This window comes from Sus scrofa, chromosome 1, assembly GCF_054392235.1.
Source record: "Sus scrofa isolate SSC_HxYL_T2T_F1_AM1 chromosome 1, Sscrofa_HxYL_maternal_Yorkshire_Landrace_v2.0, whole genome shotgun sequence".
NCBI classification, from domain to species: Eukaryota; Metazoa; Chordata; class Mammalia; order Artiodactyla; family Suidae; genus Sus; species Sus scrofa.
The window spans coordinates 49,914,143-49,938,276 of record NC_139383.1 but is presented as its reverse complement, the minus strand read 5'-3'; the positions used below and the strand labels follow the sequence as shown (position 1 = coordinate 49,938,276).

Below are 24,134 nucleotides of genomic sequence, written 5' to 3'. Positions count from 1 at the left end.
TTGCTTTTTTTTTTTTTTAACTTAGGGAGCATGCCAGCTTCTTTCAAGTTTAAGGGTAAAATAAACTCTAAAATTTTAGTTTTAGGCTATATTCTAAAAACTTTTTTGAAAATTAAGAACAAAAAACCAGGAGTTTGAGATTAAGCAGAGAGGGAAGAAAGGATCAACATCCATTGATCCATTATAGTGGCATTTCTATAATGTTATTTCTCAAGGTCTGCCATTGAGAAAGGCCAGGAATTGTTTTTTTTTTTTTTTGCCATTTAAGCATCTAATATTTTACTGATTTCTCTTTAGGCTTAATAGGCAGTAATTTCTCCCTTTAATTTTAAGAGGTAAAGGAAAAATCGTATTAGTTAATCTGAAAGATCTTTAACAAATCAACTTATGAAGAGCTATTTAAAAACTCTTTTCCACTTGGAGTTAGCATTTCAGGAATGAACTAATCCATATTAGGTTTATTCCTATAGAATGTGTAAGAAACCCAATATTTATTTTATTGATTTGTTGAGTGTAAACATTTGAATAACTATACATTTTTAACAGTATTTTTCTTTCTTTGCAGATGGTTTAGCTGCCTTGTCATTTTCCATTAGTTCTCTGACCTTGATTGGAATGTTGGCAGCTATAACCTACACAGTAAGTGTAATGCTGATAATTGAGTTAAAATGAGAGAATCACTTTATGAAGCAATATTTTTTACCATATTCATGTATCAGATCTGTTTCCTTCTTTAATATTTTAGTGCTTTCTTCCTTTTTCTTGAAAAGTGGGTATGCAATAATAGTGATATATAAGCATATTAGAACTCTGAACCATAGATCACTATCTGTTATGGAGTCGGTAAGTTCATCCTATTTGGGGATATAGGACTTATAAAATCAGATATTTTACATAACTTGATAGTTCTCTAGTAACAGGAAATCTAATCTTAAACTCTCAGAGACTTGAGTTTTTTCTTTTCCTTTTGGTTGTGCCTGTGGCTTGTGGAGTTCCCAATCTAGGGCTTATACCTATGCCACAGCAGTGACAACGCTGGATCCTTAACTACTAGGCCACCAAGGAGCTCCAGAGACTGATTTTTTTTTTAATATCTCTGGGGATGGTACAATATGAATTATAATAGCCAGGGTAACTTGTGTACAGACTGCGTTTTTAGTTTTATGCTCAAATTATAGAGCAAACACCAGTAAAAATGCTTCTTATCTGCCTCCCAAAAGAGAGTTGTGCAGGAAGCTTTAAATTATGTGGAACCCTTTTCATATTATTGGAATTTATATTTACAGCATTCTGGATTTTTGCAAAGATGGAAAATATTAGTTTTAAAAAAAATTTTTGGATATTGTTCCAATATGTCTTCCTTTAGGTCTAAAGGAAATGAGCTATTAGTGTGATAGCACTTTCTAGTTTTGTTACGTAATCATTCAAGTGTCATGATATGTAATAAAAGAAGTCTAAAGTACTGCATTTTAGTATCTTTCAGGTGCTTATTTGAATACTCAGTTTTATTATCAAGTGCCATTTTTGCTTTTTTCTTCTATTACTACACAAGGAATATATTAATGGGTAATTATCCTCCCATCTCACAGAATATATGTAGAGCACAATGAACTGTCTCTTAGAAAACATTCATAAGCTAATTACACATTAGGAGGTAGACCTGACTCTGATTGCTGTTCTGTGACTGACTTGTTATGCTAATCTTGAGTTTGTCTTTTAACCTTCTTGGGTCAGTGTCTTCCACATTAAATGGGAATTTAAAAAAACAGGATTTTTAAAATCAAATGATGCTTATTGTTAAAGTGCTTTGAAAGTATAGGGAAATGAGGATCTAGCAGTCAATGAAAGATTGGTCAGGAGAAGTAAATAGAAAAAGAGGAAACCAGTAAGCCAAGGTCACCATCAGTTTGTAAGAAGTATGAAGGATCTGAGGTTTTACCCTACTTGAAGCCTGCTGAGGTTTCATGGATTTTGGTCAAAGACGTAGGACTTCTAGTCGCAGACAGAGAACTCTCTTACTCACAGCCATAGCAGTAGCCACAGAATCAGTGCTGTCTTGTGCCAGTATTCTGAGTCCCAACTCCCTCGTGGAGATGTGAAGATCACCAAGTGAGACTGTCACAAAGCAGGGGACTCTTGAGTGTAGGGAAGCTGAGTCTGTAATAGACAATAAGCATGCCTCCCAGACTCTAGAAGAAGAGCCTGTCTTTGGACAAAGGTTCTTGAAAAGCTAGTACAGAAAAAAAAGAGCAGTTGGTACCTAGCTTGTAAGATGTGCAGAGATGAGAGACCCAGGGAGAATTGTCTTCTGACAGCCCAACAATTGATGCTGTGGAAGAGCTCAAACGGGGCAGTGTAAAGGGATGGGCAATGGCGAAAGACTAGGGTAAGCTTCTCTAACCATTGAACAGAGACCTGAGTGAGGTGAAAGGCCAGCCAGTCAGGAGGGCAGGGCAGTGCGGAAACCGAGGTAAATATAGGTATGCTGTATCAGGGAGTCAGAGCTGGCGTGGTTGGAGGTAGGATACTGAAGTATGGGTGAGAAGCAGCCAGAGGACATGTTTTATAGTGCTTTGTGGACCATGGTTAGGATTTTATATTTTACTCTGATTAATTAGAAATCATAGGAAGGTTTTAAATGGAAAAGTAATAGGATCTGACTAACATTATTCTGGTGGGTCTGAATTAAGCTGTGGGGGTGATGAGTGGGAGTGGGAAATGTGAAATTATTAAAATTCTTTTAAAGAGAGCTTCCCTGTAGGAATAATATTATTGTAAAGATAAATATTTCAAATTAATATGATATTTTATATTTAAATTGAAACTGTGGAAGTTATCATTTATGCAATCAATTAAACCAATTAAACAGTAATCATACCGGCTTAGTTAACATATCCCCTTAGAAGAGCTTTAAATTTCTAGAATGCAGATGGCTTGGCTCAAGGACATTGAACAGATGATCAGAGGGCCTGATGACAGGAACAAGAAAGACAGGAGATGCTGAGTTAGGTAGGGAAGGTCCACTTCAGGCCCGAGACCAAAGGAGAGGGTCCATTGTGATGCACACCAGGTCAGACTACCTAGGAGTTGCCTTGTATGTTTTCTTTAAACAGCATGAGCTATGCAATTGTGATCATTGGAAGAGAGGCTTAAATGTAGATCCCTCTTAAGTCCATGGGTCCCTTGAACTACCTTGCCATCTAAATTTACTCATCTCTAAAGTGGGAGTAATCTCTAAAGTGGGAATAATGTTTAATAAGGTTGTAAGGGTTTAATTAATTACACACTTCACCAAGTCTTGAAATCTTTAGGCCATTCAATAAATAGTCACTTGTAGCTCAAATTGTTGAATATTCAGTTTCATTTTGTTTACATTATAGTTCCCACCTCTTTTGCAGTGAAAGGTAAGCCAGGTTGGAGTTCCTGTCATGGCTCAGTGGCTAATGCATCCGGCTAGAAATCATGAGGTTGCGGGTTCGATCCCTGGCCTTGCTCAGTGGGTTGAGGATCCGGCATTGCCGTGAGCTGTGTTCTAGGTCACAGATGCAGCTCGGATCCTGAGTTGCTGTGGCTGTGGCATAGGCCAGCAGCTGCCACCCCGATTCGACCCCTAGCCTGGAAACCTCCATATGCTGTGGGTGTGCCCCTAGAAAAGACAAAAAAAAAAAAAGGAAGCCAGGTGTTAACAGTATTATGATCAGTGAGAATGTGGATTATGAAAAGATGAATAAATAAAAATAAATTGAATGGTGGTTACTTTTAGGTGTGATGATAGATTAAAAGCATTTAGATAGCACTATGAAATACACTCATAACTTGGTGGAAGAATGTTTTGCTACCAAACCATAGTCTCGCCAGTTTTCCTATATAGGTGGGGTAGAGAAGACTTTGTTTAAGGGGGTGGCATGGTGTGTATAGCTGAGTATGAGCCGTTATGTAAAAATCTAATTTCTGAATCCTGGCTTCCCCATCTGTAAAAATGGGCCAATGATACCTATTCAGACTTCATTAAAATCAACTCTTTATTGATAGGTGGTTTTATTATGGATAGGTGGTTATCATATTTTGCAAAATGTTTGTGCAATATGACAGACAGTATTATGCAATTAAAACTATGCAATCTAGTTTTCTCCTAGGTTGTTAGGGAAAAGCTTAAGAATTGGTCTGTTCATGGGGAAATGTGGAGAAGTATAAGTTTAATTGTCATTAATTACCCACAGTGGGAACTTAATACTTAGAATACTTTGGCCCCGAATACAAAGAATTAATTATGAAAGGTGAAGTCATGTCTGTTATAGGATCTATAACAATTAGTATTAAGACTCCAGAAGTTTTGGTAATGTATGTGTCAGCCGACTGTGAATTACTTAGTTGTGCATTATTGTTTAGTTTTTAGAAACTAGTTGATTATTTAAATTTTACCAAGATTGTATCCATCATACCACATATTAGCCGAATAATTAATTGAGCATTCAATTTTAGGAGAAGAAGAACGCCAAATGACAAGTTATCTTGTCTTTTGTTTTCAGCTTAAATTGAAAGGGAATCTGGTACTTTTTGAATTAAAAAAGAAGAAACTGCTACGCACAGATATTTGTGCAGACGTTTTAATTTTTTGGTGCCACCAAGTGGGAGAATGTTGAATAATGCCCTTTTCATACAAAGTGTATCATATGGACCACAGACATGCCTATAAAAGCAGCAACTACTGAACTTATCAGTAAAAAAATTGAACATATCTTCCAGGAGTTTATGAGTTATATATACATGTATTTATTTATGTGGATCTATATGAATTTAATATAAGCTAATGGAGTAAAGATCAGAATGATAAATTAAGGATTCAAAAGTAGAAATAAATAAAGCAGTAGTTCTCAGTAATGATTGAAGACAAAAATTCACTTTAAAAGTCAAATATCTCAGCCTTCCATGTGATACTGTATTTCATTGACCCTATGACATTGATTGTAAGATGCACCTTTCTTCTATGGACCACAATAAGGAAAATATCCTTGCCCATGCTTTCTTATTTATAATTTTTGTTTTATATTAATGAGAGAAGTGTTTTAGACTTACATAAAATTCTGTCAACCTTCTGCATAAAAAATAAGGAAATATAAATGAAATAAGTTGGAAAAGTATTTCTGAAACTTGGCATTGGGAACATGAGTCTTCTGAGTCAGTTTTTTTTTTTTGTTTTTTTTTTTCCCTTTTTAGGGCTGCACATGCAGCATACGGAAGTTCCCAGGCTAGGGTTTGAATTGGCCTACGCCACAGCCACAGTAACGCAGGATTTAAGCCATGTCTTCGGCCTACACCACAGTGCATCGCAACACTGGATCCCTAACCCACTCTGGGAGGCAAAGATCCTGATGGATACTATTCTGATGCATAACCCTCTGAACCACAGCAGGAACTCCCTGAGTCATTTTTTTGAATTGGTTGTTCTTGTCTGCATTTCGGTCTACAAGCTTATCTTTTGTGTTGTCGAGAGAATTGATGATGCAGCTTTTCTTGAGTGCTCCACTCTTGTCTCTGGGTTTTTCTTTATAGCTGCTAACACACCTATTATATAAATTTAAGGTTTTTTGTTGTTTTTTTATTGTTTTTACTTGCTACCCAAGTCATAAAATACAAAATGTCTTCTACTTTGGGCATCTTTCTTTCTTAAGCTCAAAAATCCTTTGACTGTTGCTTTACAAAAAAATGAAGAATCATGCTTATTGTTCCAGTGAATTTTTGTTCCTTTTTTCAGTTTCTCCTTACACAGTAACTTTTTGCTTCAGTGTCAAATCGTAGTACTATCTTATAAGACAATGTAAGTGGCAATTAAACTCAATATTTGTATCAAGAATTCATGTACTTCAACTGAGGAAGTAACTAATATAACCAGCTGTGACCAAATTTGTGAATATTCAGGTAATTATAGCAGTGTCATAATTTTTACCTAGCCAGTGTTTATAAGATGCAGCTACATTTCACTGATGTTAAATGGGAGAAAGTATATATATATTTTTGAATCAATGAATAATTTAAAAGAGAAATTTTTAGGGAGTTTCCATCACAGCTCAGCAGAAATGAACCCAGCTAGTATCCATGAGGACACGGGTTTGATCCCTGGCCTTGCGCAGTGGGTGGAGGATCCAGTGTTGCCGTGAACTCTGTGGTGTAGGTTGCAGATGCAGCTTGGATCCATTGTTGCTATAGCTGTGGCATAGGCCAGCTATTATAGCTCTGATTTGACCCCTAGCCTGGGAAGTTCCATGTGCCATGGGTGCAGTCCTACAAAGACAAAATAAATAAATAAAAGGGAAATCTTTATTGAGTACATGTTGAGTTGTTTTATTAGTCATAACAGATCCTTGTCCTTGAATAATAGGTTTTATAAATATATGCAAATATATATTCAGTTTACAGGCAGTGCTTGGCGTTGATCTTTTGCAGTAATCCAAGGCTCATAGGTTAGAAACTGTCATCCTACACGGAAAAGAGATATGCAGGGAAAGGCGTTCTAACCTGGACAAAAAGGTATTAGAAATGTTTGTACTTTGTATATATTCTTTAAAAACATTTGGGTTTTAAAATATAGGTGGTGATTTATTCTTGGAAGTTGAAACAAATAAAATTAGAGGCAATTATGGCTGACCTGGAAGCATTTTAAGTGGTAATCTCTTTAGCCTTGTTGATTTTCTGATCATTCACTAGAGGGCAGTAACAAGCAATGAGTTTGGTGTCTGAAAAGGAGTCTTCATTTTTTCAAAGAAGTCTGGGGTTAAATTCATAAGATTGTTGTTCAGAAATCTTAAAGTTATAGTGATTAAATGTTTTGTAATGTATTATGTCAGTTTTATCATAATCTAAATGTTATAGTTAAATTCCCTGATAATTTTTGAAACTTAAGCATGCAATCCAAAAACAAGCAAAAAGCTAGGTAACCAAAATAATTCTTACTTTCTTTTATTTGTTTTCTTCAGACAAGTAACAGTTCACAAAAATGTATTGTATTCTGGTCCCATGTTACAACAAGGTATTAGCAAGGATACATTTGTATTTTCTGCAATTTTTGCATTAAGCTATTTATTTAAGCTATAGGAATTCAGTTTAACTCTACTAATAGATGAATAAATTCCATACAAGGAAATATGTTCATATGAATAAAGTGTTCTTTAAAAAATTTTTTTTGGTCAAATATTATTAGAGAAGTTACTTTATTAATTGAATACATGTTTATTCTTGGAATAAAGATAGGACGAAGAAATTGGAGACCTAGTCGTTCCATACAAAATAGTCTACTGCAGTTATTTCTAGTCTGGCTGAGAAACCTGTATTGTTACGAGCTTCCTGAATGATTCAGATTAACAGATCTAGTGATAAACAGATGTACAGACCAATAATGTTAATGTTCAGTGTCTTGTATATAATTGAGTTATAAGCAAGGCACATTTACAAATCAAAGAAGGTTTCTCAGACATGGTGTAATTAAGCTGAGACCTGAAGGACATTGGACTCTGCTAATGAAGTAAGGTGAGAAGATAGGAATTCGAGATGAGGGCACTGTGTGTGCTAAAGTATGGATGCTGGGCAAACCTAAAGTAGTGTGAAACTGGAGTGATTTAGGAGTAGTGATTAGATTATGTGCTAGGATTAGATAATGGTGCCTATTCACAAGACTAGTAATTCTGCCTCTCTCTGTGTTCATATGTATGTATGTATGTATGTATGTATAAATAAATAGATGAACAAAGTAGAATTGCTCTGGCCTAAAGTGGTAGCAGGTCCCTCCAAGGCTCCCTGCCTTATCCCTGCAGTGGCCCTAGTGGCACCTGACCAGAATCCTAGGGACTTGTGCCAGAGTACTTTGAAAAATACCCTTATTGGTCCTGGAGAATTTCAGTTGGTATTAGAAGAATGACATTATCTGACTTGGGTGTTAGAGAGCGATCACTTTGGAAACAATATAGAAGATGAATTTGTAGAGAGTGAGAAGACCAGCAGACCAGTTGGGAGAATTAGATGACCTTGTATTTGACAGTAAATTCTAAGTAGGGGCTTCATTTTTAACACTAACTAGAGTAACAAATCCCTTGGGAAATAGTGTTAAATACTGAGATTGCTAGATTTAGAGACCCAGATCCATCCAACACTGAATAGCAAGCATTGGGATGAAATAAGCCTAGTCTGGAGATGGTTGGAAAGATGAGGAAATAAACTTGGCCATTAACTGGGTTTAGCAAGGTATTTTTGACTTGGTGACTGGTTGTAAAAAGCAACACAGAGTTGTGGTAAAATGATACGTGAATGTGAAGAATTGGTGAATAATCATCATGTAATTTTATATATTCATTAGAGTCTTAAAGTTTTTTTCAATGTTTAAAAGAAGTAGACTACTAGAACAACAAATAAGTCAAAGTGACACTAGGAATAGGACAGTTGTATGAGGAAAGTGTAAAGGTCTGTGGGACACTTGTCTTCCATAAGCTTTTTTCTTGACATTTTCAGGGCTTTGAGAATATAAAATTTAATGTTAAAAATAGAAATTTAAAGCTGATTCTGTTTTTCCTTTTTACATTTTATCAAGGTCTAGGAATATAAATTGGATAAGAATTTAGGAGAAAATTATTCTACTCTATACAAATTATATTTTCTTCTAATATAAACAGAACCTTTCCTTAGTCTCCTTTTTAAAATTTTTTTTTCATATAACAGAGAAATCATGAAAACATTAACTTATGCTTTAACAATATTTAAAATGCAAGATTTTAAGTATTTCTCCTTTAAAAAATGCAGAGATTTGCATATTGGGTAATAATTTCATTTAGTCAGTTACCTAAAACAACATGCTATAGAGTTGATATTACCTGATAGAACTGGTTGATCTGAGATTTCCTTTTAGTCATGTTCTTTGTTCATATTCTCCCTTAATTAAAAAACAGCCCTGATGTATCAGAATATATGCTTCACTCTATGAATTGTGGTTTAATCAGTGTTGAATCAATGTCTAAAGGAGACTCAGTAAGATTGTTGAAGTGATGAAAATTGACACTAAAGGTATTTGAGGTCATCCTGGGAGTGACAACCAGGCAGCAGAAAGCATGAGAGAAAATATGCAGGACCACTCAGGATATTTTGGAGATGGGGGGTAAGCCCAAGAGGTATCATTTCACTTCTGCTCACATTTCATTGTTTGAACTCAATTTCATGGTCCTACTAACCTAACTTCAGGGAAGACTGGTCCAGGTGTTTGTGTCCTTAGGAAGAAAATGAAAATGAGCTCTACTTTAGAGCCTGTTGCTTTAATCAGGAGATGATAGTTGTCATTTTTGCCTCTAAGGATTTAAGGTGAACAATGATTTTGAATAATGGTCATAAGGCATTTGCCATTAAGTGTTTTTAGTAGTTACAATTAAAAATACACATTTGGGATAGCTAATACAGAATCAGGTAATATTAAATAATAGTATGTTTATTTTTAATGCTGATTATTATTTTAAAAATTTTTATATAGGTAAATATTTAAAATACTTAGTAGAAAGATTATAAATATTAGGATTTATAAGTAAACTACATACAAATCATTGGTATGATAATCAAATAACATGTTTATTAAAATACATTTTACTAGGGTTTACTATATATATATACTTGTATAATTAACCTGAAATTGTGATTCATTACCTTGATAAAGTATTATGTTTACATTAATTTTTTAGCTTTAAGAAATAGATACTGTCTGTTCTGGACATAGTTAGATTTACAGATGTAATCTCTGTAACTGTGAAATAAATGGGAATTATGAGATGCTATAATCATGGTTCACCACATATACCATGTTCTTCAATGACTGTGCTTTCACAACTGCTTATTCTTTTTATTACTTTAAAGGACATTTTTTACCTGAAAATTGTGTATAATATGTTTAAAATGGTCTTATTAAAACATGTTTTCTCTTATTTCTTTTAGGCCTATGGCATGTCGGCACTGCCTTTAAACCTGATAAAAGGCACGAGAAGCGCTGCTTACGAACGTTTAGAGAACACTGAAGACATTGAAGAAGTGGAGCAACACATCCAGACAATTAAATCGAAGGTGAGTTGATATTTTATTGTTATTGGGGAGCATAAAAATACTTGTCTTTGGACTGCTTTCTGTTGTGATTTAGACTTTGGTAAACTCATATTTGACATTGAGTTTTTGGGCAACATATCCTTAAAGAACCACATCTATATCTTAAAAAGATTTGTCTTTTGTGAAATGTAGGACACTGACAGTTTGAGAGTTCTTATGATAGTTATGACAACTAAAGCACAAAAATTCTCCTTACATATGATTAAGACCTTGCTGGTCTCAGGTACACTGATTCCATGTGTAATATCCAATTTTATAGTATCGATTATGTTTTATGTACTGGTTGAATAAAATAAGATTTTATTTATTTTAAATGAACAATTAGCATGTAACCACTTGCTAATTAAACATACTTCTAAAAACACAATAAAGTTTTTCTTCCTTTGTCACCTTCAGTAATAGTTAAATCTTATTTATAGAAGATAAGAAAAAATGGAAAGTTACCTGAATTTATCCTATTAAATTATTATAATCCGGAGTTCCCGTCGTGGCGCAGTGGTTAACGAATCCGACTAGGAACCATGAGGTCGCGGGTTCGGTCCCTGCCCTTGCTCAGTGGGTTAACAATCCGGCGTTGCCGTGAGCTGTGGTGTAGGTCGCAGACGCGGCTCGGATCCCGCGTTGCTGTGGCTCTGGCGTAGGCCGGTGGCTACAGCTCCGATTCAACCCCTAGCCTGGGAACCTCCATATGCCGCGGGAGTGGCCCAAGAAATAGCAACAACAGCAACAACAACAAAAGACAAAAGACAAAAAAAAAAAAAAAAAAAAAAAATTATTATAATCCCAGTACAGAAACCAGATGGTAATAGCACACAAAAAACAAAACTGCTTATATACTGGTCTCTTTTATGAAAGTATAGACAGATATTTTAATATAAATAAAAATATTTGTAATTCAAAAACTATGCTGTTAGAATATTTCATAATAATTATTTAATATATTGAGATTAAATGAGAAATTTAGACATCTTGATAGATGTCAAAGAGGAGTAAGAATCAATTTGTAGTTATGATTTTTAGAAAAAAAGTGTTATCAAATTAGAAATAAGAAACTTTTTAGCCAGGGAAGCCGTAGTGAGCATCATACTTAATGATGAATGATAAATCTCATTAAAGTCTTGAATAGGACAGCGATGTCAGTAGCATACTCCTGGAGGTTCTAGTCAGATGAGAAAGAAGGTAGATACAAATATGGGAGAGAGAGGAGAAAAAAAGGGAAGTAACTTTTATATTTGCAGAAGTCATCTATCAAGAAAATCTTGAAAGAATCAGCTGACAAACCGATAGAACTAATGAGTTCTACGTACACACATATGAATCATTCTGCAGTTGGAGGATGTAATAAAAATGATCTCATTCACAATAACTTCAGACTATAAAATAATAAGAAATGTCAGGATCTTCCTGGTAGAAATGATAAAATTTATTGAGATATATAGTGGAATACAGAAATGAATGGAGAACTTCCATTGGTCCCTAATTAGGAAGATTCAGTATTGCAGAGAGGACAGACTTTCGTAAGTTTCAGTGGAAATTCAGTACAGTCTATAAAAGATAATACGTTTTCATAAACCTCCTACTATATAAAACAAATTCTGAATTTATATCACATGTAACATTTATAAAACATTAGGAGAACATGAAAATAAAATTTTATCCTGGTGTGTAGAACACCTTTATAAACAAGACTCAAAACCTGAATGCAAATTAAGGAATGAGCGAGGTTTAAATTTTTATGTTTTAAAATTTATATACCCAAAAAGCAGCACCAAAAAGGATTTTAAAGAACCAAAGAACCGGGTTGGTTTATATAGCTTAGCGAATATGTCTTATAAAATCAAATTAGATTTTCTCAGTTTAAACATCTCCTTATGAAAGGGGATCTGGGTATTGTCGTCACTGTACCTGTTATTTCCAATTGAGTCTGCTCCAGGGTATGCTGCTGAACACTGCTCTGTGTCTCCCAGCATCCTATTTAAACCCTAATAGGGATTTTAACATTCTAAATATCTAACATCTTTGCATTTCAAAAATGTAGTCCCATGTAAATATTTTCTTGTTTCTTCCAAGAAAAGTGAACAGACTTACAGTTCTCCTTTTCAATATTTAGCAGTTGTTGTCTTACTGTGGTTTATTACTGTACACAGTTGAAGACACTTAAGAACAGGGGCATTCACATGGAAAAGTGTCACTCAGACACTACCAGAAAGGTGCTGCTCACGGTTACAGTAAGTATCATGTGAAAATAGATGAGATTATCTGTTGGATAGAGATTATCTGTTGGCCAAAGAAAACATGACTCATTTACAGATGTACTTGGAGAATAAGAAAGAGCCAAGAGCCAAACAACTTCTTAACAGTTGTTTTAAAAACCTGTGCATACCACATACTAGTATTGCTTCCTTCTGCTGGTGTTTGAAGCAGCAGCTGAGAAGCATCACCTCAGGTTCGCTATAACACAGTCACTTGACGAAAAGGAGAGAAAGGGTAGGGTCCAGTATATTAAGATAAAGGAATGAGGAATTTGGAGGTGAAGGAGAGTAGTGAGCAAAAAACATAAAGTACCTCATAAAAAAAAGGTGTTTTAAAAAATATTTATCTGTCTCCATATAACTTTACCATATATAGTATTTGGAAAATAGGGATCAGGAGGCAGTTCAGCATTAAATGTACACACACCCACATCACATTTTGATGCTGATCTTGGTTCAGAGATGTATACATAGAAGTTTTTGGGTTTTTTTCCCAATTCGTAAAATTGCCAAATACAACGTGAGAAAGTTTTTGTTGCCTGATCCACTAAATCTGGTGGATACTTTATTAAAATTTTAATGATTAAAAAAAACCCTATGTATTATTTTGTTCTATTATTTGCAGAGCAAAGATGGTCGACCTTTGCCAATAAGGGATAGACGTGCCTTAAAACAATTTGAAGAAAGGTTACGGACACTTAGAAAAAGAGAGAGACATTTAGAATTCATTGAAAATAGCTGGTGGACAAAATTCTGTGGTGCTCTGCGTCCCCTGAAGGTAAATGGAATTTTTAAAAATTATGCTGTTCCTGCTTCTCAGTTTATGTAGCACCTCTCGGAGAGCATGAGTTCTTATGAGGCATGGCAGCATGGTACGTAAGAGCCTGAGTTTTAGAGTTAAAATTCTCTGGTTTTGAATTACAGCTCTTTGGTAATTGGGGCAAGTCTGGGGCAAGTTTGGGTACTTTGAGCTTCATTTACTTATGTGTAATGTAAGTATTATTAACAGAGCTTTTGAGAAATTTAAAATACATGTAAGTGCTATAGTATGCTCCAAGCATTTTTCTTTCAAGTTTGTGCATTTCTATAGGAGATCTGGGGCCATATTAGACCTTTTTCAGTTAGTTGGATTTCAATTTCAGATTTGAAATTTTCAGTAGAATTTGCTTCATTGTCAGGTGGTATGTTTCTGAAAGTATGTAAAAGGTTGTATTTAAGGTGGAAAACTGTTCATTTCCTTTTTTTGGGAAACCATCAAATTTGCCAGCCTTGAATTCTTCAGCCTGTGGTCTTCCTCTTATAATTCAAAAGGAAATGAGAAAATGGACGGACTCCTCATCCAAAAAGCTTCTCTTTTGAAAGAGTTCTTCAAAACATATCATAATCACTTAGGTCTACTGTGTATCAGTGTTTAAACTTTCTGTTATAATCAACTTTTTTTTTCCCCCAAGGCGATTGACCTTATAGTACCAAAGGTATGAATTCAGCATTAAATTGTTTAGGTAGCTTCTTTCTAAATATTTATAACCTAGCCGCTAACATTAGCTGGCTTGTTTTAAACATGCTCTGTGCCATTTCACTGTCCCTGTGTTTTGAGGGATCTTCAAGTAAACTTTATTGCGTGTGCAGATTGATTTTGCCAAATACAGATACATAGCTACAGAGGATCCACATCACTACAAAAAGTTACTTTGTGGTCCCCCCGCTCCCGCTACATTGAGCTCAGATGCTAATGTCCTTCTGTCACTGAGATTTAGTTTTATGTGTTCTGTGGAATCATGGCATATGAAATCTTTGGCTCAACCAATGCTTTGGAGATTCATCCATGTTATTGCATCTCTTTCCAGTGGTTCATTCTATTTTACTGCTCTGTAGCATTGCGATGTGTCTATTACAATTTGTTTATCTACTCACCTGTTAGTGGGGATTTGAGTTGTTAACAATTTGAGGTTATTATGAATGATGCTGATGTGAACATTTGTGTACAATCTTTGTGTAGATGTGTGTTTTCATTTCATTCATTTTTCTTGGGTAAATATTTAGGAGTAGAATTGCAGGGTTTAATGTTTAGTACACATTTAACTTCATAAGAAACTGCCAGAGCATTTTTCAAAGTGGTTGCAGTATTTTGCATTCCCAGAGCAGTATGAGATTTCAAATTGCTTCATACCCTTGTCAGTTTTATATTGTAACTATTTGTAATGGTTATTCAAATGGGTATATCTCATTATGGTTTTGATTTGCATTTCCCTGATGACTAATGATATTGAGCATCTTTTTGCATTCTTACTGGCCATTTGTATGTCTGCTCTCTAATGCCTGTTTAAATCTTTTGGCCACTTTTAAAGTTGGGGGGAATTGTTTTTTATTTTTTAAGTCAATGAATTTTATTGCATTTGTAGTTGTACAACGATCATCACAACTCAATTTTAATAGCATTTCCATCCCAAACCCCCAGCCTATCTCCCATCCCCAGCCTTTCTCCTCTGGAAACCATAATTTTTTTAAAGTCTGTGAGTCAGTATCCATTCTTCAAAGAAGTTCATTGTGTCCCTTTTTTAGATTCCACATGTAAGTGATAACATGTGACATTGCTGTCTCACTGTCTAACTTCACTTAGCATGATAATTTCTAGGTCCATCCATGTTGCTGCATATGCCATGATTTCTTTCCTTATAATGGCTGAGTAATTTGCCATTGTGTTTATATGTCACCTCTTCTTTATCTACTCCTCTGTTGATGGGCACTTAGATTGTTTCTGTGTCTTGTCTATTGTATATAATGCTGCAGTGAACATTGGAGTACATGTGTCTTTTCGAGTCATGGTTTTCTCTGGATAGATGCCCAAGAGTGGGATTGCTGGATCAAATAGTAATTCTATTTTTAGTTTTCTGAGGAATCTCCACACTGTGGGTTTTTTTGTTGTTGTTGTCTTTTGTCTTTCTAGGGCTGCACCCATGGCATATGGAGGTTCCCAGGCTAGGGGTCTAATTGGAGCTACAGCTGCCAGCCAGCCTATCCCACAGCCACAGCAATGCCAGATCCAAGTCATGTCTGTGACCTACACCACAGCTAACAGCCAGAGCTTAACCCACTGAGTGAGGCCAGGGATTGAACCTGCAACCTCACAGTTCATAGTTGGATTCGTTTCCACTGTGCTACAATGGGAACTCCTCCACACTGTTTTCCACAGTGGTTGCGCCAGTTTACATTCCCACCAACAGTGTAATAGGGTTCTCTTTTCTCCACACCCTCTCCAGCATTTATTATTTGTAGACTTTTTGATGATGGCCATTCTGGATGGTATAAGGCGATACTTCATAGTAGTTTTCATCTGCATTTCTGGAATAATGAGTGATGTTGAACATCTTTTCATGTTTTTTTTTTGACCATCTGTATGTCTTCTTTGGAAAATTGTCTGTTTAGATATTCTGCCCATTTTTTGGTGGGGTTGTTTGTTTTTTTGGTATTGAGCTGCATGAGGTGTTTATAAATTTTGGAGATTAATCCCTTGTCAGTCACTTCATTTGCAAATATTTTCTCCCATTCTGTGGGTTGTCTTTTTGTTTTGTTTAGGGTTTCCTTTGCTGTGCAGAAACTTTTAAGTTTAATTAGGTCCCATTTGTTTATTTTGGTTTTTATTGTCATTACTCTAGGAGGTGCTGAGAAGATATTGCTGTGGTTTATGTCAGGGAGTGTTTGGCCTATCTTTTCCCCTAAGAGTTTTCTAGTATCTGATCTTATATTTAGGTCTTTAATCCATTTTGAGTTTATTTCTGTGTTATGGTGTTAGGAAGTGTTCTAATTGTATGTAGCGGTCCAGTTTTCCCAGCACTACTTATTGTAGGGACTGTCTTTTCTCCATTGTATATTCTTGCCTCTTTTGTCATAGATTAGTTGACTGTAGGTGCGTGAGTTTAACTCTGGGCTCTCTATCCTGTTCCACTAATCTACATTTCTGTTTTTGTGCCAGTACCACAATTTTGATGGCTGTAGCTTTGTAGTATAGTCTGAAGCAAGGGAGACTGATTCCTCCAGTTCCATTTTTCTTTCTCAGGATGGCTTTGGCTATTCTGGGTCTTATATTTTGTTCTAGTTCAGTGAAAAATGTCCTTGGTAATTAGATAGCAATTGCATTGAATCTGTAGATTGCCTTGGGTAGTATGGTCATTTTCATAATATTAATCTTCGAATCCAAGAGCATGGTATACCTTGCTGCACCCATGGCATATAGAAGTTCCCAGGATAGTGGTCCAGTTGGAACTGTAGCCACTGTCCTATATCAGAGCCACAGCAATGCAGGATCCGAGCTGCATCTGCAGCCTACACCACAGCTTATGGAAATGCCAGATCCTTAACCCACTGAGCAAGGCCAGGGATCGAACCTGCATCCTCATGGATGCTACTCGGGTTTGCTAACTGCTGAGCCATGATGGGAACTCCTTGTCTTTGATTTGTTTCATCAGTGTCTTACAGTTTTCAGAGTACATGTCTTTTGTCTCTTTAGGTAGTTTTATTCCTGAGTATTTTATTCTTTTTGATGCGATGGTAAATGGGATTGTTTCCCTAATTTCTCTTTCTGATCTTTCTTTGGTAGTATATAGAAATGCAGTTGATTTCTGTGTATTAATTTTGTTACCTGTACTTTGCCAAATTCACTGATGAGCTCTAACAGACATCTTTAGGATTGTCTAGGTATAGTATCATGTCATCTGCAAACAGTGATAGTTTTACTTCTTCCTTTCCAATTTGGATTCCTTTTATTTCTTTTTCTTCTCTGATTGCCATGACTAGAACTTTCAAAACTGTTGAATAGTAGTGGTGAGAGTGGACATCCTTGTCTTGACCCTGATATCAGTGGGAATTCTTTCAGGCTTTCACCATTGAGAATGATGTTAGCTGTGGGTTTGTTGTATATGGCCTTTATTATGTTGAGTTAGGTTCCCTCTATGCCCACTTTCTGGAGGGTGTTTTTTTGTTTTTTTGTTTTTTTTCCCATCAGAAATGGGTGTTGGATTTTGTCAAAGGATTTTTCTGCATCTATTGAAAGAATCATGGTTTTTATTCAGTTCGTTAATGTGGTTAAAGTTAGGTTTTTGTTTTATGAGTGAGTTATGAGACTTGTTTATATATTCTGGACCAATGGCTTTGTCAAATATGTGTATTTTGAATGTTGGCTTTTGTTTTTTTAACGCTGTCATTCAAAGAAATGTTTCTTAAGTTTTTATGGAAAGTATTTTCTCCTAGATGATAGATTTGGCTCTTATATTTAGGCTTATGGTCCATTTTAAATTAATTTTGTGGAATGGTATGACTTCGGGGTCAAATTTTTTTTTCCCATATGGATACCTGTATGTGGTTGTTTCAGTGACTTTTTTTTTTTTTTTTTTTTTTTTTTGGCAGGACTGTCCTTTGCTCATTGAATTCCCTTGGTAGTACTTTTGTCAAATCAATTGGTTATATATGTGTGTGGGTCTATTTCTGGACTCTTCTTCTGTTCCATTGAGCTATATGTCCTTATGCTAAAACTTGGGTTACTGGAGCTTTATAATCAGTCATGAAATCAAGTTTTGTTTTCCTTTTTCAGTGTTGTTATGGCTATACTGGATCCTTTGCGTTTCCATATAAATTTAGAATCACCTCATAACTCTTCAAAACACTGTAATTTCTATCAGGATTACTTTGAAATAATAGGTAAATTTGGGGAGAATTGCTATTTTAATACTGAATCTTTCAGCTCGTGAACATGACATCTTTCATTTATTTATTTTATCTTAAATTTCTCTCCAGCATTGTTTTGTAGTGTTCAGGGCAATACGTTGATAATGCTTGCTAATACTTTGACAAATTTATATCTTTGTTTACACTGTCACTATTATTTTTTATTATTTTAATTTCAGTTCTCAATTTGTTGTTAATATATAGAAATTCATTTTTGTACATTGACCTTGTATCAGGCAACCTGGCTAAATTGTTAGTTCTGGTAGCTTTATTATGATTCCTGATTATGTCAGCTACTAGAAGACAGTTTTACTTCTTCCTTTCAAATACAAGATTTCCAAATTTTTTTTTTTTCTAATTGTGCTAAAATTTCAGTACAGGAGTTACCGCTGTGGCTCAGTGGGATCAGTGACATCTCCGGAGTCCTGAGACACAGGTTCAATCCCCAGCCTGGAATAGTGGGTTAAGAATCTGGCACTGCTGCAGCTGCAGCATAAGTCACAACTGTGGCTCAGATCTGATCCCTGGCCCAGAAACTCCATATGTGCAGGGGTGGCCAAAAAAGAAGAAAAACCCAAATTTTCAGTATAGTCCGTTTACCTTTTATTCCTTTTGTTATATATATGTTTCATTCATGAATATGGATGGGAATTCTTATCTTCTATTGTCCGATTATCTGATTCTAAGTTAGGAATAATAGGAATAAATTGGGAACATTTAGGGATAATTAGTAGTAGGCATGCCTGATGGAAAAATCTAGGAATGTAAACTTGTGTGATTGAGAATTAACATGAATTTGACTCACAGGAAATATGAAAATGATTTATTATCTATCACTTGTCTGTGCACAGTTGATCTCATTCAGAAATAGGAGTCCGTGCTACCATTTTCTTCTCACACTTTAGCATCCAAGTGGTCCTAGTGAGAGCAAGTAGACAGGTCCACTCCTACCTCTGCACTGCTCAGCCATGCCAGAGGTCATTCACAACCTCTGTGAAACTTCTAATGCAAAATTTCTTTCTTTCTTTTTTTTTTTTTTTTTGGTCTTTTTAGGGCTGCACCCATGGCACATGGAGGTTCCCAGGTTAGGGGTCCAGTTGGAGCTACAGCTTCCAGCCTACGCCAGAGCCACAGCAACGCCATATTCGAGCCACGACTGTGACCTACACTACAGCTCATGGCAATGCTGGATCCTTAACCCACTGAGTGAGGCCAGGGATTGAACCTGCAACCTCACGGTTCCTAGTAAGATTTGTTTCTGCTGTGCCACAACAGGAACTCCCTGATGCAAAATTTCATTGAACTTATATTCTGTATGAAAATTTTGTGTTAGTGTTGCCTTTTACTGTGTGCTATATATAACCCATGTTTATTATAAAAGTCTTAAATTAAAACTTTTGCAAATACAAAGCTTCAAGTTCTACAATTACCATTTTTTCTGAGAAAATTTTACAATTTTTTTCATAAGAGTAGACCCCCCCCATGTGCCTGTTGATCTTACGATTTCACATTTCCATGACCCCGAACTTACTCAGCAACTCTTGGGTGAAAGGAGAAATAAAAACAAATTGCAGATTTAACAGAAATTCATATTAGAATCTATAGGATATATTTTAAAATGGTGATCAGAGAAATTCATAATCTTACACATTTACCAATGAAAATGAAAGAATAAAAATATGTGCAATAATTTTCGAGCCCAAAAAGCTAGCAAGGGAGCAAAGTAAACAACAAAAAAGCGCAAGGGAAGAAAAATAAAAGAAAATAACAAGATAAATAGATAAATTAATAATTTCTGTATATGTATGTTTTAATTAAATATAAAACACTAACTTCATCAAAAGGAATCAGGGCTGCTTGGGGAAATGGCTGAATCTGATACTGGGACTGGGGAAAAAGTATATGATGAGTTAACATCTGCTTAAGTCAGAAAAAAAGAAAGTGCTGGAAATAGCATAATAAAGGGATCCTCCATGAAGGGTTCCCACTGCCTAAGTCTGGAGCAATTTCAGTATCAAAAAAGTAATGTTAATAGTTGATAAGCCATTGAATAGGGATCTCTTAATCTGTGTCAGTACAAGTAAATTAAGTAAATGGAGAAAACTTTCCCTTACAGTAGAATTCTAACAAATAAATGTAAAATAAATGTCAAAATTAGAAAATCAGCATTTGTCAAATACTATGTATTGTTTCTGGCAAGAGACATAATAGATACTAAAATTGGAAGGTGAAAGTTTGGTGAGAACAGGACAGCTGCATAATCTCAAAGTATTTTTCCATAAGTCTTATTAATTATAGTGAGGACCATCATAATTTTACAGAGGAGACACATTGCCTAAATCACCTTAACCTCGTAATCCAAGTTAGGCTCATCAGTAAGGGGCAAATAGATATGATTACATCATTTCTGCCAAAAATACATGATCCGAATACAAATGTGAAGATATAGGCAACCCCAGTTGAAGGACAACACATATAACTGCCTTGGATTTTTCATAATATAAGAAAGTAAAAGCAATTAAAGAACTATTGCAAATTAAAGGATGCTAAAGAGACATAAGCAATAAATGATTCTGCATTGTATTTTAGACCAGAAAAAAATTTATTTTTGTGTAAATGAATATATATAAATATATATGCCATCCCAAAGCAGCAGAATACACCTTGTTGTCAAGTGGACATGGGATATTTTCAGGATGAATCACATGCTGGGCCATAAAGCAAATGTCAGTAATTTTAAGGAAATTGAAATCATATCAAGCACCTTTTCTGACCACAACACTATGAAGTTAGAAATCAACTGCAAGACAAAAACTGCCCAAAATGCAAACACTGAACAATATGGCTCACTGAAGAAGTCAAAAATTACCTGTCAACAAATGAAAAATGAAAGCACAACAATTCAAAATCTATAGGGTGCAGCAAAAGCCGATCTAAGAGGAAAGTTTATAGTGATAATGAACCTACCTCAGAAAACAAGAAAAATCTCGGACAACCCAACTTTATACTTCATTTTCCATTTTGTAATGGAGCTTTTTCTGAATTGAGGCCTGTACCCCAAATTCTCACATTTCTTATCTCCTTGAATTCACTTTGTTTTCTTCAGGCTAGCTATATACTATTCCATGTTTGGGGGAGGGATTGTATTTTTTCTAGCTTGAATTACAAAGATTTGACCAAACTGGTTCATATCTCTCTGCTTTGTGTACATATGCATGTTCACTATAATAAATCATTAGCAAAAATCCTTGGGTCACATACAGCAAAATTCAGGATATTAAAAAAATGATTTTTTAAATAGGTATGTTTATTATACATTTAATAATATCCCCTATAGGAACCAGAACAACATTTCTCTTTCCTTCTTTCAAGCAGATTAATAATTCTGCAGTGATATGTGAATATTCATTAAAAAAGGGTTAAAAATGATAAAAAGCCATATATTAGTTTAAGCCATGTTTTATATCAACAAATGAGTTAGAAGACAAGTTCAATTTCTAGAACATTTTAGATTTCAAAATTGGTGGTTAAATGATTATAGACCTATATAACTTTAAAATATTTATATCTAACTCTGTACCATAAAATTCACCCTTTTAAAGTGTAGAGTGGTTTTTCCCCATTATATTAATAGGATTATACAGCCATCACCATCCAATTCCAGAATATTTTCTTCACCTCAAAAAAAAAAAAAAAATCACATACCATTAAATGTGTTCTGCCCCATCCCCACCTCACCCCCAAGTCTCTGGCAACCACTAATCTATTCTCTTTCTCAATAGATTTGTTCATTATGGGCATTTCATGTAAATTAAATCACTCAATATATATCTGTTGTTTTCCTCTTAGCATAATGTTTTCAAAGGTTCATCCATGTTGTGTATGTAGCAATGCTCCATTTCTTTTAATGGCTGAATAGTATTTCTTTGTGTGGATAATAATACATTTTGTTTGTACATTATCAGTAGATGGACATTTAGGTTGTTTCAACTTTTTTTTTTTTTTTTTTTGTCTTTCGTCTTTTTTTGTTGTTGTTGTTGTTGTTGCCATTTCTTGGGCCGCTCCTGCGGCATATGGAGGTTCCCAGGCTAGGGGTCGAATCGGAGCTGCAGCCACCGGCCTACGCCAGAGCCACAGCAGCGCAGGATCCGAGCCGCATCTGCAACCTACACCACAGCTCACGGCAACGCCGGATCGTTAACCCACTGAGCAAGGGCAGGGACCGAACCCGCAACCTCATGGTTCCTAGTCGGATTCGTTAACCACTGCGCCACGACGGGAACTCCTGTTTCAACTTTTTAAGTATTATGGATAATGCTGCTATTGTTTGTTGGGTGTATATTACAACAAGGGATGGGATATCTGGGTCATAAGGTAACTCTGTTTAATTTTTTTTTTTTTTTTGACTTTTTTTAGGGCCATACCCACACCATGTGGAGGTTCTCAGGCTAGGGGTTGAATCGTAGCTGTAGCTGCTGGCCTTTGCCACAGCCACAGCAACGCCAGATCTGAGCCAAGTCTGTGACCTACACTACAGCTCAAGGCAACGCAAGATCCTTAACCCACTGAGTGAGGCCAGAGATCGAATGTCCGTCCTCATGGATACTAGTCAGATTCGTTTCCACTGAGCCATGACGGGAACTCCTGTATTTAACTTTTTGAGGAAATGTCAGACTGTATCCAAGCCACTTTATCACTTTATATTCCCACCATAATTATATGAGGGCTTCAGTTTTACTCATCCTCACCAACAGTTTTATTGTTTATCTTTTTATTTTATTATAGTCATCCTTGTTAGAGAAATAGTATCTCATTGTGAATTTGATTTGCATTTCCATAATGAATGATGTTGAATATCTTTTCAGAGGCTGCTTAGCTGTTTGTATATTTGTTTGGAGAGATTATCTATTTATATCCTTTGCCATTTTTAAATTGAGTTGTCTTTTATTGTTGAAGTGTAAGAATTATTTATATTCAGGAAACAAATATTTTCTCCCATTCTGTGGGTTGTCTTGATAGTATCCTTTGAAGCACAAACATTTTTACTTTTGATGAAGTTCAGTTTATATTTCTTTCATTGTGCTTTGTAGGTATGTTTTCAAGAAAACCACAGCCAAATTCAAAGTCATAGATATTTTTCTGTGTTTTCTGCTAAGAGTTTTGTAGTTTTAGCTTTTATATTAAGGTCTTTGATTCATTTTGAATTAATTTTTGTATATGGTCAGAGGTAGGAGGCTCAATTTTATTTTTATAAGTGGATATCCACTTATCCCAGCACTATTTATTGAAAAGATTATTCTTTCCCCATTGAATTTTCTTGGCATCTTTGTCAAAAATTAATACACCTATATAGATATAGTTTTATTTCTGGGATCTCAGTTTCTCTCCATTGATCTATATGTCTAATCTAATGCCAGTGGCACATAGTCTTAATTACTATAGCTTTATAGTAAGATTTGAAAGTGGATATGTGAGTCCTTCAAATTTTTGTTCATTTTCAAGGTGGTTTTGGTTATTCTGAGTCCCTTGCATTCCCATATAAATTTGAGGACCAGCTTGACAATTTCTGGAATTGTAATAGACATGGCATTGGATCTGTACGCCAGTGTAAAATTTGAAAATATTAAATATTTATGAACAAGAGAGATCTTTCCATTTATTGAAGTCTTTAATTTCTTTAGTATTTTATAGCTTTCAGTGTACGAGTCTTATAGCTCCTTTTTTAAAACTGCTAAATATTTTATTATTGATGCTATTTTGAATAAACTTGTTTTCATAATTTCATTTCAGACTGTTCATTGCTGATATAAAAATATAGCTGATTTTTTAAAAAAATTATTATTTTTTTTTAGGGCTACATTCACGGCATATGGAGGTTGTAGGCTAGGGGTTGAATCAGAGCTGTAGCTTCAGGCCTATGCCACAGCCACAGCCATGCCATATCTGAGCTGAGTCTGTGACCTATGCCACAGCTCATGGCAACGCCAGATTCTTAACCCACTGAGCGGGGCCAGGGATTGAACCTCTGTCCTTGTG

General features: G+C 35.3%; 1 protein-coding gene across 1 annotated transcript in view; it reads left to right on the top strand.

The window, feature by feature from the left end:
* Positions 1 to 24,134, top strand: part of LMBRD1 (LMBR1 domain containing 1) — a 107,822-nt gene that overhangs the window by 48,576 nt on the left and 35,112 nt on the right. Inside the window, exons 7-9 of the mRNA XM_013992625.3 lie at positions 566 to 639; positions 9,961 to 10,086; positions 13,003 to 13,155. Coding sequence (XP_013848079.2) covers positions 566 to 639; positions 9,961 to 10,086; positions 13,003 to 13,155 — 353 coding nt within the window. The remainder of the gene's footprint in view (positions 1 to 565; positions 640 to 9,960; positions 10,087 to 13,002; positions 13,156 to 24,134) is intronic.